This window comes from Oncorhynchus mykiss, chromosome 9 (genome assembly GCF_057628025.1).
Source record: "Oncorhynchus mykiss isolate SJ-2025 chromosome 9, ASM5762802v1, whole genome shotgun sequence".
NCBI classification, from domain to species: Eukaryota; Metazoa; Chordata; class Actinopteri; order Salmoniformes; family Salmonidae; genus Oncorhynchus; species Oncorhynchus mykiss.
Genome location: NC_143030.1, coordinates 48,125,082 through 48,139,963, shown reverse-complemented (window position 1 = coordinate 48,139,963; position 14,882 = coordinate 48,125,082). Strand labels below are relative to the sequence as shown.

Below are 14,882 nucleotides of genomic sequence, written 5' to 3'. Positions count from 1 at the left end.
CATGGTGGATTCTGCTGGCCACAACGCTGAGTTTGGAGGCTGATTTTCGGACCTCTGGTCGGACGATCCTTGCCTTCCTCTGCATCTGGCAGAAAACAACCCAATGAGACCGTATTTTGTTATGTGTGCGGTAGGAAATTCAGAATGTTATCAACTCATAGTATTACAATAACAATGATCAGGTATGGATGATATTTCTGAATTGTGGACACTATTTTGCTACCAATTGAGGGTTAAACTAGAGTCAGGTAGGCCATCTCCGGCTATATGGTTGTGGTGGTCCATGTTGATTGAAGGGAAAGCCTCACCCTCGTCATTACCAGCGGGAGCAGCTCGTCCTTGGAGAGGGGCTTCACCTGGTCTGTTAGCAGGGACTCCTCTGGGTCATTGTCATCCCTAAAATAGTAGTAGTCTTACATTACCACCATAAAGTTCAACTACAAGTTACATTTCTATGGTTAACACACTTCCAAGTATTGCATTCACTTACTATTTCCTTATGAACGTGAGAAAAAATGAAAATGTAGGTCCTACTCCTAAAATAGGCTCTTAAAATAGCACACTATGCCCTGGAATAGCACACTAGTTTGTCCTCCGGCAAGGTTGTGAATACAGTTGGGCTGGTTAAAAAGTTTCTGCAGCACAGGTAAAACAAAAAAACATGAGCTGCAAAGTGGATATAACTGCATCGTCAGGGATATATTTCAGAAACAGAACCACATGTATTTTACAGGTTATTGTTACAGGATTGGAAACAAACTTGCCACTGTTCATTGGCATCCCTTTCCGGCATTAGATGTAGCAGCTTCTATATTGAACACACACACACACACAGACATACCCAGAAGTGGGAGGCTCAACCGTTTTGTTTTGCCTAGGCAGTGGTGGACTTTGTCCTAGGAGGTGCCTGGCAACCATTCTAGGATTGTAATCTTTATCAAGGTCCTGGAGCGGAGACAGAGAACAACATAAAATGTTTCAAGGGCAACACTTCACTGAGGCTCTGTTCACTTCTAAAATCCATACTTCCACCCTCCCTCCAATGATGTAGCCTATCCCTGATCTGACACAATTTGATAGTAGTAGTAGGTTTCCACTACATTACAATAGCTTTCATCAATCCAGTCCTATCGGATCCATTTTCAATCCAGAGAAGTAATGAAGGAGGGATGGATGCATTTTAAATAACCTTGTGACATTGAAATGACCTTGGAGCTGAGGAAAGACTGCAAAGTCAGCAGCTCGTTGGTCCTGCGCTCCACCAATCCCAGGTAAGTCATAATGGTGCTGTCCCGGATCCCGGTCGAGGAGCCTAACTTGTCTTCGATCACTGACCGGTCACAGTCTATGTTGTGGCACACACGGTCTATTCCTGGTGCACGGAAACACACAAGAAGAATTTATGGTTCTTCTCAATCTGGTTGTCTAAAGAAGCAGAAAGAAACTGGCACTCGGTGAGTCTCTTCACTGCAATGAGAGACAAGACCACCAGGAGGTGCACATTTTGTTACAGCCCAGCACTAACTTGATTTAGTTGAATTTGAAGAAAATAGTAAGTTAGTAGTAATAGTTATATTAGTTATAGTAGTATAATTACCAACAGTCATAGTAAGTAGCTTATTAAGGCCTCCACAGGAAGGGAAGTCATAGCCGTAAGATGTAGATAGTACTGGGCTGAAACAAAACAAACCATTCTTTCCCATCCATACCTGTCTTCAGCTGGTTGAGGATCTTGCCCACTGAGGTGATGCGTTGCTGGTAGCCCCCCATCTGCTGCTCTGTGGCCTGCTGCTGCACACTGACCCCCCGAAGCACGACCCTGCGCTCCTCATGCTGTCTGCGCTCCTCTCTGGAAACCACCTCCATCTCACAGCGGATCTGTGACACACACACACACCAAAACACAACTGCCTGGTCTCATAGACTAGATGTAACATAGTAAATGTAAATCTGGAACACTCAAATTAGTATGATATGTTATGTTTGGTATGGTTACATAAGACAGGTAGTTAAGGCAAAAACGAAACTATGGTGGTTGGTCGGGGTGGATGGGTAGGCACATAACGGACAATCTCATCACGGACAACTTTAGCATTTTAGCTATTTAGCAACTTTTCAACTACTTAGCATGTTAGCTAACCCTTCCCCTAACCCTTTTAGCTAACTCCTAAACTTAACCCCTAGCCAGCTAGCTAACGCTCCCCACTTCGCTAGAATTTGTAACATATCATACGTTTTGCAAATTTGTAAGATATTGTAAGTTTTGCTAATTCGTAAACATTTTACAAATTGTAATTCATAATGTATCATACAAAATGGGTGATGGACATTCATAAATTAATACATACTATACGAAACGTAACATATCATACTAAAATAGAATAATATGAAATGCTCTGAGATCAGGTTGAACACAAAAGTAGAAGAGGCACCTAATGGACACATGAATGCACAATAATACACACACGTAGAACTCACACATGCACACACCCCTCCAATTAGTTGGCTACATTTAACAAAGTATCCAAATAGAAAGGAAGGTGCCCTATAGTTTAATGTGTGCATTAAAGCACAACATCCAAAGAAATTACTTATTTCAAAGGTAGACATGCATGTAGTTTCAATTTCATACAGACCTGGTTGATTTCGTCCTTCAAGGTCTCGGCTTTGTTGTTCTGTTCGTTAACAAAGTTTAGCAAAGCAAAGTTCTTGTCTTCAACTGTAGGATGCAGAAACACAAAAGGTATTTTTCACAGTTACAAATATAACAGAATAGATCTTAGATGGCCTCTTGTGTCAACACAGACCTTGTTCAACCCTCAAACTACCAACTGGGATATATTTTTTTTATCGTAGCCTAAAGGTGGTTCATTAAATTTTTCAAATTTGTCAATCAACTTGTTCATAATATCAAGTCATACATATCCTCAGAGGGTGGAGCGATCTTGACCGGATAAACAGATCACATTATGTACTCGCTTATAACTACTAGGTATGACCGTGTACAAAATCTAAATTAGTTATATGCTTAGTTGCAGTCAAAACAGCTCATAGAAGTCTGTCAGTGCTATGAATACTTGGTAGAACTGTAATTACAGAAACCAGCAACCTTCTGAATTTGCACAGTGCTGTATTACATTTATTAAACTTAACCCCATAGCAATTGGGGTTAAGTGCCTTGCTCAAGGGCACATCGACAGATTTTCCACCTAGTTGGCTGCAGGGATTCGAACCAGAGAACTTTCAGTTACTAGCCCAACGCTCTTAACCGCTAGGCTACCTGCCGCGTATTGGTGTGTATTCTTCGAAAAATTTGTTTTTATGGAAAATGTTATAGAAATACCAGAATTCATACAATACCCTCCTGGAAAATGTTATATAAATACAAGCATTCATATAATACCGTCCAATATTCTATATTTGCAACTTGTTATGGTATTTTGGTTGCTATAACATTTGGTTGGAAGTGAATTTGAGGGTTTCGCTTGCTTTTTGAAGCATTCTGCCATAGGCCCTACCACTCCCATTGTTACACAAGCAGCAATTCTAATGTTGGCTGGGGGGTAAGTAAATAAAGAAAACTAAGCCATCTCTCCGGATCATTCACTTTTTGTCAATAACATTAAGTATAGGCTCTTTCAAATGTTGGTTTTTACAAACATAAATATGGCAATGTTAATATGTACTTCAAAATTCTAAAAAACGAAATGATACTACAATCAAATGGTTGTAAATTTGCCTTTTATTACTAATGTGGATTATACTTTTGAAAAATTCTGCACATTAAATGTTCTAGGTAATAATCCATGTATGTAAAATATGTTGGTAGTTTGAGAGTTAAGGAGCATACTCTAGAGGGCCTAAAATATGAGGACGGCATATTTCCTTATCATATTTCCATAATAAAGTAGTAAATGCGATTATTTTGAAGTTAAGAGGTGCCCCTTTGCTGAGGAGACAATGCTTTGTGACTCACTCTGAATGAAGGTCCCCACCAGCTTGTGCAGGTCCTCCTCCCCTGTGACACAGTGGATCTTGTGGAAGGTCTCCTGCAAGGAATCGAGAGTCCCAAAAGTCCCTCCCTGAGTGTCCAGTCCCTGTCTCCTGCGCTGCCTCTCCTCAACTAAAGACAGAGGTTAGAGGTCAGAATCAGACAGATATAAGTCAGACTTACATAAAGCAGTACACCATCAACTCAGTGCCCCAAATCAGAACTACTCAACTATTGCTTATTCTGCGTTGCATTTGGCTATTAAATAAAATAATCGGTCTGCTGAAAAGCCATGGCGCTGTGTATTTGATTTAGTAATTTGTCATTTTGTAATTGTTGTGTGAATTAAAGCATACAGGTTTAATGCTCTGTCACTTGTCATAAGCATGTATAAGCCTTTATAATGTCTTTATAACAAGGCTTATAATAAGTATCTCATCTATGACCCTGTCTGCGGCTCAGGTCCTGGCCCTCCTCCTGGCTGCTGCACTCGTTGCCCTTGATGCTCATGAAGGTCTTTAGGCGGTGGTCGTGGGAGATGACCCGCTGCAGCTCGCTCACCTCCGTGCCATACTGGGTCATATCCTTCACCTTTTTCTCCTTCAGCAGCATCCGTTTGCACCGAGCCTCCACTCTGAAGGATCATATTCATGATGGCACACCATCGTAAAAAAAAAAGTTCAGGTAGTCCCTCCCTGTTTTAGTCTGTTTTCTACAATGCAGACCAAATAACTTTTCTGTACTCAAAAACACATCAACACAAAAAAAAGCTGTATGTATTACCTGGCCTCAAAAGCAGCAGTGGACTGAGCCATCATGTCTCGGATGTCCTTGCGAATCTCCTGCAGCTCCTGAATGACAAACAGGAACACAACATTGCTCAGTGAGTTGGGTGCATCTCAATTCATTACCCATTCTAGTAATTTGATTTCTATGGTGCTGTGAGCCCTACCCTCTCCATCCTGCAGTAGAGGTGGAGGAACTGCTTCCTCTCCACGTGCAAGATCTTCAGCTCCTCTCTCAGCTGCCCGTTCTTGGCCAAAAGCTTGTTGAAGCGAACACGACCCTGGTGCAAAGACATGGGTGACATGTCAACACCATGACAATTCCATAAGGAGTTGACAAGAGTGCAGAAACAGACTGACACTCAGGCTACTGCTAACCCTGTCCAGTTTGTTCTCCAGGATGAGGCTGTTCTTCTGTGTCTGGTTTGCCTCCGACTTCTGACTGTGGCATGTGGTGCTCCCTCTCCTCTGGCCAGCCAGCTTACTCTCCCAAGTCAAAATCTACCACAGAAGAAGCAGATAAAAGCAGATAAGCGAATAAATCTGGTTACCTAAGGAATAGCACTAGGTATTTGAGCAAGAATAAAACATTGTCAATTGGAGCTGACTAAAATAAAATAAATTAGAAAAAGATATAGGCCTGTGTAAAGGACTTCATGCTGTTTGCTTAGCGCTTCTACCTAATTCAGCTGATACCAAGACTCAAATTTAGGAACTCTGCGCTTTTGAAAAAATGCCTTATTCAACAGAGCTATGGGCGACACTGCAGGCTGAGGAATGAGTTTCACAGGTCCTCATCTGCTACATTCACCCTCCAAACTCACTCCACAGCAATCCCAGCGGTTGAGCTGAGTGCAGCTGCAGATCTGGGTCACAGCACCATTGTAAAGGATGTCACGCTTCTTGCTTAGTGAGTACTGCTTCTCCTCTCATTCAGCTCTCAAACTCACAACCTCCCAAACACGTGACCACCCTCCTAAACCCATTGCGCTATTGAAAAAAGCATTCTTAAACAGGGCCAGGGGCGACACTTCAGGCTGATGAAAGAGTTTCCCAGATTCCCATCTGCTACACCTGCAGGTTTGGGGGTAAAGTCAGTTTCTAGCATGTGTAGGATGAGGTTAAACTATCACGAATTCCTGATTATCTGGGCAATTCACATCTAGGATGTTTGTAACAAAGCAATCGTCAATACAAACACCTCCTGTCTCAGATAAGCCATTTTCCCTTGTTCAGAATCGAGCTGCTCCACCACCCTGTCGCGGTACACCAGCATGCTGCTCAGATTTTGCGTGGCGTCTGCGTCATCCGAGCATCGAAATGGACTCTCTGAGACACGCAGGCTACGGAGAAGTTCCTCGCGTTCACCATGGAGCCTTTGGATCTCTCTCCTGGTTGGGTAACAGACATGCATCATTTCAGTGTCAAAGGAAGAAGCCATGTGCTTGTGTCATACTGGACTTAGTGCTCTTACTAGAGACAGCGTTAGTCCTGATATGGAGGAACACTGTACTACACTTAATCATAAGGTTTTAAAAACCTTTTGTTAGCAATTAGGCCAGTTCAATTGACAATGGCTGGGCTGGCTACATTTCTCCAACTAAACTCCTTTTTATTACATTTTGCATTTACATTTTAGTCATTTAGCAGACGCTCTTATCCAGAGTGACTTACAGTTAGTGTGTTAATCTTAAGAAAGCTTGGTGAGAAAACCACATATCTCAGTCATAGTAAATACATTTTTCCTCAAAGTAGCCTTCAGCAAAGTCAGTGCTAGTAGGAAAAAATAGTGTTACTTCACGAAAAGCAAGGGTGTCATTTACAATGCCTTGCGAAAGTATTCGGCCCCCTTGAACTTTGCGACCTTTTGCCACATTTCAGGCTTCAAACATAAAGATATAAAACTGTATTTTTTTGTGAAGAATCAACAACAAGTGGGACACAATCATGAAGTGGAACGACATTTATTGGATATTTCAAACTTTTTTAACAAATCAAAAACTGAACAATTGGGCGTGCAAAATTATTCAGCCCCCTTAAGTTAATACTTTGTAGCGCCACCTTTTGCTGCGATTACAGCTGTAAGTCGCTTGGGGTATGTCTCTATCAGTTTTGCACATCGAGAGACTGAATTTTTTTTGCCATTCCTCCTTGCAAAACAGCTCGAGCTCAGTGAGGTTGGATGGAGAGCATTTGTGAACAGCAGTTTTCAGTTCTTTCCACAGATTCTCGATTGGATTCAGGTCTGGACTTTGACTTGGCCATTCTAACACCTGGATATGTCTTTTGCAGACTCCATCAGGTTTTCTTCCAGAATGGTCCTGTATTTGGCTCCATCCAAGTGACCAGAGGTGGCAGAACGGAGTTCACATGTTCCACAATAAGTTGTCATGGGCGTACAGTATAGTTTCAATGTCCAGGTAAACATAGCAAAAGACCACTTTAGAGGTACACTGAATCTTAAGTAATTATGTTTTCAGTCTTTAAGACGAAAATATCCTCACAGCTGTCTGCGAATGAGATCCTGTGATTCTACGTGGTACGCCTGCCTGTCTCCTTCCATGATGCGAAACTGTCTCTGGAGTTTGCTCAACTCTGTCTCAGCTGCAACACACAACTTTGAAAACTGATAAGTGTATCCTAATGTTTTATGGGATAAAAATAGGTAGGATATCAGAGAAAAGGACAATTTCATAGTCATGCAACAGATGCTATTGAGTGCTTGTAGGTAGGTGAACTGTGAAAACGCATACCTAAGAGATCAATATCGATCTCACTGCTGTCAGAGTTGACACTACAAGCTGATCTTCTGCGACGCATGGTGGTGATTGTTCTGGAGGTATGAAATTCAGATTACATCATGTGATATGATAAAGGGGACCATGTCTATGTTCACTCAGCACTTTGTTCCCCACAGGGGGTCCGCCCTGTGAATGGGGGAACATAGGTTGAGGGAACATTGGGCCCAGGGAACATAGAGCTGAAGGAACATAGGGTGGACCCCTGATAAAGTTAGCTATGCCTAACATCACTAATTGCTATATGCTTACCTGATATGCATTTAGTTACAACATATATATATATATATATATATATTTAGCTAGATCAGAAGAAATATGAAGGAACAGCCTTTGGCCAATGACCACTAATATAAGGCATATTGTCCAACGGCCATAATTACACCTAACGTTATTTGCACACTGCTTCTTTTGGCTGGCTGGCTGCAGCGAACACTGGTTAACTTACATTAACGTTGGCTAACAAAAATGTGTGACTTTCTTACTGTTATCAGGATCTTGAAGCTTCCTTTTTGACAACCTCTACTTTGTCCTAGCCTTGTAGTTTGTAGATATTTGCGAAAATAATATGCAATACATTTGCCTATGACTGGCTAGCTGGCTTTCTCTCCAATGTCAATGACCGATTGTAACCGTTGACGACGCTTGGCTACTTGAGCACGCGACACACATGTAGCAAAATATCTACTGACAAAATATGTAGCTAGTTGGCTAGTTACAATGTTGCAATACCGATAAGTTACGTTACATTTCTATATTTGTATCGTTCGTTTGAGGTGGTTTAGATGTGAGTTTGTAAATAATGTATGCAGCCATGATATTGACAAACAAACATTGGGTCATAGACCAATGACAGTATGTGTACACTGAGTGTACGAAACACGAAGAACACCTTCCAAATATTGAGTTGCACCCTCTTTTGCTCTCGGAACAGCCTCAAGTCATTGGGCGCATGGCATCTACAAGGTGTCGAAAGTGTTCAACAGTGATGTTGGCCCATGTTGACTCCAATGCTTTCCACAGTTGACTGGATCGAGTTGGGTGGATGTCCTTTGGTTGGTGGAGCATTCTTGATACACACGGGAAACTGATAAGCGTGAAAACCCCAGCAGCGTTGCAGTTCTTGACACAACCTGTTGCGCCTGGCACGTACTACCATACCCCGTTCAAAGGCACTTAAATATTTTGTCTTGCCCATTCATCACCCTCTGAATGGCACACATACAACCTATGTCTCAAGGCTTCAAAATCATTCTTAAACCTGTTTTCTCCCCTTCATCCACATTAAATGAAGTGGATGTAACAAGTGACATCAGGGATCATAGCTTTCACCTGGATTGACCTGGTCAGTCTGTCGTGGAAAGAGCACGTGTTCTTAATGTTTTGTACACTCAGTGCATATGAAGGATCTTGAAGCAAGGATATTTTATAGAAGGCACTGTGAGACCCACTTATTTTTCTTTGCAATTTCATTGACTGCCACTGGGTGTCAGAGTTGTTCAACCTCTACGCTTGTCTGTCAAGCACCTTTGATGTTTGTCTGTGTAGGCCAAAACAGATATTCAGCCTGGCCTATGAATAGTTATGCTACAGCTGTATTGTATTAGACAACCTCTGTAGTGTGTGTGTGTGTGTGTGTGTGTGTGTGTGTGTGTGTGTGTGTGTGTGTGTGTGTGTGTGTGTGTGTGTGTGTGTGTGTGTGTGTGTGTGTGTGTGTGTGTGTGTGTGTGTGTGTGTGTGTATACTGGTGGAAAAAGTACCCAATTGTCATACTTGAGTAAAAGTAAAGATAACTTAATAGAAAATGACTCAAGTAAAAGTGAAAGTCACCCAGTAAAATACTAATTGAGTAAAATTCTAAAAGTATTTGGTTTTAAATATACTTAAGTATCAAAAGTAAAAGTCACTTCACATTTTTTATAAAAAGCAAGCCATGATGGCATAGTTTTCTTGTTTTTTGTTCTCTTGATAAGTGTATGAATTAGGCTATTTTCTTGTCCTGCTAATCATTCAAAATGTAAAGTGTACTTTTGGGTGTTAGGGAAAATGGAGCAAAAAGTACATACTTTTCTTTAGGAATGTAGTGAAGTAAAAGTTGTAAAAAATATAAATAGTAAATAAAGTACAGCTACCCAAAAATACTACTTAAGTAGTACTTTCAACTATGTTTACTAAAGTACTTTACACCACCGTGTGTGTGTGTGTGTACGCTCCAGCACACCAACTGACAACCAGTGAATTAATATGCAAAGAGAGTGACAGTACATATTCCCCCAATGTCAGAGCCTACATGGCTAACAATGTATGATGCTTGACATAGATTTATTAGATACATAGTTATGGTCAATGACCGACTAAATGTTGATGAAGCTAGGCTACTTGGGCAGTGAGCACGTGACACCAGCCTGGTCTCATATACTAGACGTAACATAGTAAATGTAAATCTGGGTCACTCAAATTTGTATGATATGTTACATTTGGTATGGTTACAGACGACAGAAGGTTACTGAAGGCAAAAACTAAAGATGGATGGGCGTATAACACAAATGTCTAGCAACCCAAAGGTTGCGTGTTTGAATCTCATCATGGACAACCTTAGCATTTTAGCTAATTAGCAACTTTGCAACTACTTTTGTAGATACTTTGCACCTACTTAGCATGTTAGCTAACCAGTCCCCTACTTCTTCTTCTTTAAGGTTTTATGGCAGACTACACCTATTGTTAAGGGGTATTGGGGAAAAAAACAATTCCATTGCGGGAAAATTTCCTCATCCACGCTCACAATGATGCCTTTTTTCTCAAATTTCCTCTCTGTTTGCGCTGTGCCGTGGACAACCAGTGCAATAAACTCTACAAAGTCCATCTACTTGACATGCAACATGTCAGGATCCCTCTGTTGACAAGGAATATTATTCGGCATCTCTAATCCTACTATCATTATTGATTTAACTTCACTCCTTCTACTCTTCTCACTGCCTCCACATAGGAGACATGCTGGACAGTCCATATTCTTATCACCTCTGTCTCCTTCACCCTAACAGGACACTTCAGAAATTTAGATACACTTGACACATGACCAAATATCATAAAACCCAAATACACGTGAGAAGGGAGAGACTCTTCATATAAAAACAATAGAATCCACCATGCTGGTTAGTCTGTGCGCACCAACCGCTTCATCCAATTCTTCATATATATATAATTTGCTTTAACTTCTAGCGCCACCCCAGAGATACCGTTGATAGGCGCCCTGCTTCGAAGATCCACACACCACACGACACATTACAATCTGATATCTTCTTGAGGTGCAGAGCACGCTCCTTCTGTTTCATAGATACACAAAACAAAACTAGATTGGCACACTTCTCGTTGCTCTCATAGACGCCACCTCATCCAACGCTTCAATCAGATCTCCCAGATAACATTGATCTAAAAACCCTTACTCCAACCAAAAAATAACTAGGCTTTCATTTACTAGATTCCACTACCACTTTACTTCTCTTATTTCCTTTTGCAATTCCTCTCACGCGCATCTCCACTCGGCATGCCATCTGATTCAAACATAATATCCACTTCCGGGGAGTTGCTGAGCCGTTAGTGGTCACCAACCCTTCCACTAACCCTTTAATTTAACTCCTTACCCTAACCTTAATCCCTAGCTAGCTTTAGCCACCTAGCTAACGTTACTAGGTGGCTAACACTAACTTCTCTACCCAATGTCAATCTAGCACTGAAAGTACAATTAATTGGAGTGTTGAGATTACAAAACCTGTGTTTTTTATTGGGGATTCCAACCTTGCTCGCATTTCTAGTTTCACTGACACTAGCATACAGATAGTTTCCCTAGAGCAACTTTCAGACATATTTCAGGAGTGATAGGCAAGATGGAGCCACAGCTGAACACACAGGTTATTCCATCAGTGGTTCTTGTTAATGGTCTGAATCAGGAGTACACTACTGCAGTCAAACTGTTACAACAGCTACTGAATAGAGCAGCTAAAGTTTCTCATGCACACTCATACACTTTTCGGATGAGCTTCCGTGGGAATTGCAGGAGGGACTGAACCAACTGAATAAGCATTTCCAGACATTTTTACGGAACTGAGCTCAGATTCTACACAGCGCATTACAATTCAGTGCATTGGAGACCAGATGCAGCTGTAAAGATTTTGAACTACTGGCTAGACCAATTAAACTACTAAGAGGGGAAGACAGTACTAGTGTCACTCCCCAACACACCAATGTCCTTAACCTATCAGTTACTTTTAGGCTTACAGCGGCAGAACAGTAGCTTCTGGAAAAGGGCCTCATGTTTATCCCTACACCCGCTAAGATCGCATGGAGCTCAGGAGGGATCTTCATACTTAGCACAGGAAATTAATATTTGATCATTTGAACTATAATAGTGATGATCAAAGATGATCATTTATTAGTCCATCCCACCGGGAACCCAATCTGCAGTCAGTGTCTCATACGATACAGACCTTATGATTGATGGCTAAATAAAAGGAAACAAATAAAATCAGAGTTTATTTGTCACGTGCGCGGAATACAACAGGTGTAGACCTTAGTGTATTGCTTAGTTACAGGCCCTAACCAATAGTGCAAAAAATGTATCTGGTGAACAATGGGTAGGTAAATAAATAAAACAGTAAAAAGACAGGCTATAAAAGTAGCGAGGCTACATACAGACACCGGTTAATCAGGCTGATTGAGGTAGTATGTACATATGGTTTACGTGACTATGCATATATGATGAACAGAGAGTAGCAGTAGCGTAAAAGAGGGGTTGGCGGGTGGGACACAATGCAGATAGCCCCGTTAGCCACTGTGCGGGAGCACTGGTTGGTCGGGCCAATTGAGGTACTATGTACATGAACGTATAGTTAAAGTGACTATGCATATATGATAAACAATGGTGTGTGTAATGAAGTTTGCTAGGGCCGGTGGTTAGTAGACCGGCGACGTTGGGTGCCTGAGCGGGGTAGCGGGAGTAGGCGTGACAGCCGAAACCACTCATCCACAGCAGGGGCCTCGATCTGGCTCAGGGTCCTCGGGGCCAGCTTATACCCCTGGTTGCACTGGAAAGGAGTCAGCCTGGTGGAGAAGTGACGAAGTGAGTTGTGGGCATACTCTGCCCAGGGAAGGAACCCGGGCCCACTCCCCCTGCCGGTCCTTCTAAGGAATCTTCCAGCTCCTGGTTAGTCCTCACCACCTGCCCGTTGGACGGTACCTGGAAGCGAGGCTGGCTGTGGCCCTCAGCTGCTCCATGAAGGCTTTCCATACACACAATGTGAATTGGGGGCCACGGTTGGAGACGATGTCCTCTGGAAGGTCATCGTGCCAGAAGACCTGCTGGAACAGTGCCTTAGCGACCTGGAGAGCGGTAAGGAGACCAGAGGGATAAAACAGCAGGATTTAGATAATCTGTCCACAACAACCGTAATAGCTCTGAAACCATCAGACAGAGGGAGATCCGTAACGAAGTTTATGGACAGATGGGACCAAGGTTGCTGAGGCACGGGAAGGGGAATGAGTTTCCCTGGTGGAGCGTGCCGGGGAGATTGTTTGGGCACATACAGAACATGAGTTGACGTAGCGGGCGACATCCTGTGCCAAGTTGGGCCACCAGTACTTTACAGATATGGATTGATTGGTGGGGGTGATACCTGGGTGTCCAGCGGCAAGGGATGTGTGCCCAGGTCAACAGCCGATCCCTCACCACCGTGGGGATGTAGATGTGCTTCGGAGGGCAGGTAGCAGGCACCGGGTCTCTCTCCAGAGCCTGGCGGATGTCCACATCTACATCCCAAATCACGGGGCCAACGATACGGGAGGGTGGAAAGATGGGCTGGTGGGCGCTCACAGGACTCTCAACTAGAGGTCGACCGATTAATCGGAATGGCCGATTAATTAGGGCCGATTTCAAGTTTTCATAACAATCAGTAATTTTGGACACCAATTGGCCAATTTTTTTTTTTTTACACTTTTATTTAACTAGGCAACTCATTTAACACATTCTTATTTTCAATGACGGCCTAGGAATGGTGGGTTAACTGCCTTGTTCAGGGGCAGAACAACAGATTTTTACCTTGTCCACTCTGGGATTCTTTTTTGCAGCCTTCCGGTTACTAGTCCAACGCTCTAAACACCTGTCTTACATTGCACTCCACGAGGAGCCTGCGTAGCAGGCTGACTACCTGTTACGCGAGGGCAGCAAGAAGCCAAGGTAAGTTGCTAGCTAGCAAACGTATCTTATTTAAAAAAACAATCAATCTTAACATAATCACTAGTTAACTACACATGGTTGATGATATTATTAGTTTTCTAGCGTGTCCTGCGTTGCATATAATCGATGCAGTGCCTGTTAATTTGTCATCGAATCACAGCCTAACAAGCAAAAAAAAGCACTGTTGTTGCACCAATGTACCTAACCATAAACATCAATGCCTTTCTTAAAAATCAATACACAAGTATATATTTTTAAACCTGCATATTTAGTTAATTTTCCCTGCTAACATGAATTTCTTAACTAGGAAAATTGTGTTACTTCTTGCGTTCTGTGCAAGCAGTCAGGGTATATGCAGGAGTTTGGGCCGTCTGGCTCATTGCAAACTGTGTGAAGTACATTTATTCCTAACAAAGACAGTAATTAATTTGCCAGAATTGTACATAATGACATAACATTGAAGGTTGTACAATGGAACAGCAATATTTAGACTTAGCGATGCCACCCATTTTGTTTTTGAAAGGAGAGTTTCCGAATCCGATCATATTAATGACCAAAGGCGCATATTTGTCTGTTATGTTATAATTAAGTCTGATTTGATAGAGCAGTCTGACTGAGTGATGGTAGGCAGCAGCAGGCTCCTAAGCATTCATTCAAACAACACCTTTGTGCATTTGTCAGCAGCTCTTCGCAATGCTTCAGGCATTGCGCTGTTTGTGACTTCAAGCCTATCAACTCCCAAGATTAGGCTGGTGTAACCGATGTGAAATGGCTAACTAGTTAGAGGGGTGCGCACTAATAGTGTTTCAAACGTCACTCGAGACTGGGAGTAGTTGTTCCCCTTGATCTGCAAGGGCCGCTGCTTTTGTGGAGCGATGGGTAACGATGCTTCGAGGGTGGCTGTTGTGTTCCTGGTTCGAGCCCAGGTAGGGGCGAGGAGCGGGACTACACTGGCAATACTAAAGTGCCTATAAGAACATACAATAGTCAAAGGTATATGAAATACAAATGGTATAGAGAGAAATAGTCCTATAATTCCTACAACTTCTTACCTGGGAATATTGAAGACTCATGTTAAA

General features: G+C 42.3%; 2 protein-coding genes across 2 annotated transcripts; both read right to left on the bottom strand.

Annotated features, from left to right (window-relative positions):
* Window positions 1-159: 159 nt before the first annotated feature.
* Window positions 160-4,379, bottom strand: LOC149981236 (outer dynein arm-docking complex subunit 1-like). Its single transcript, XM_090185801.1, has 7 exons — window positions 4,367-4,379; window positions 3,977-4,123; window positions 2,637-2,719; window positions 1,710-1,878; window positions 1,209-1,372; window positions 842-945; window positions 160-396 (listed from the first exon to the last, which is right to left on the bottom strand). Exons 1-7 carry the CDS (start codon window positions 4,377-4,379, stop codon window positions 264-266), a joined length of 813 nt encoding a protein of 270 aa, XP_090041927.1. The 3' UTR covers window positions 160-263.
* Window positions 4,113-8,448, bottom strand: LOC110531181 (outer dynein arm-docking complex subunit 1). Its single transcript, XM_090185800.1, has 8 exons — window positions 8,060-8,448; window positions 7,530-7,609; window positions 7,281-7,380; window positions 5,972-6,167; window positions 5,220-5,277; window positions 4,944-5,131; window positions 4,775-4,842; window positions 4,113-4,625 (listed from the first exon to the last, which is right to left on the bottom strand). The coding sequence occupies exons 2-8, from the start codon at window positions 7,594-7,596 to the stop codon at window positions 4,427-4,429; spliced, it is 876 nt and encodes a 291-aa protein (XP_090041926.1). The 5' UTR covers window positions 7,597-7,609; window positions 8,060-8,448; the 3' UTR covers window positions 4,113-4,426.
* Between the last annotated feature and the right edge of the window lie 6,434 nt (window positions 8,449-14,882).

What these genes read in the sequence shown, in the direction of transcription:
- LOC149981236 (XM_090185801.1), bottom strand. An exon ending in GGTGGGGACCTTCATTCAGA is followed by an intron (nt 2,720 to 3,976) that starts GTGAGTCACAAA and finishes TGCATCCTACAG; the next exon opens with TTGAAGACAAGAACTTTGCT. An exon ending in GTTGAGCCTCCCACTTCTGG is followed by an intron (nt 397 to 841) that starts GTATGTCTGTGT and finishes CTACTATTTTAG; the next exon opens with GGATGACAATGACCCAGAGG.
- LOC110531181 (XM_090185800.1), bottom strand. Translation starts at nt 7,596, where the DNA reads ATGCGTCGCAGAAGATCAGCTTGTAGTGTCAACTCTGACAGCAGTGAG. An exon ending in ATCTGAGACAGGAGGTGTTT is followed by an intron (nt 5,278 to 5,971) that starts GTATTGACGATT and finishes CTTCTGTGGTAG; the next exon opens with ATTTTGACTTGGGAGAGTAA. An exon ending in AGGGAGCACCACATGCCACA is followed by an intron (nt 5,132 to 5,219) that starts GTCAGAAGTCGG and finishes CCTGAGTGTCAG; the next exon opens with TCTGTTTCTGCACTCTTGTC.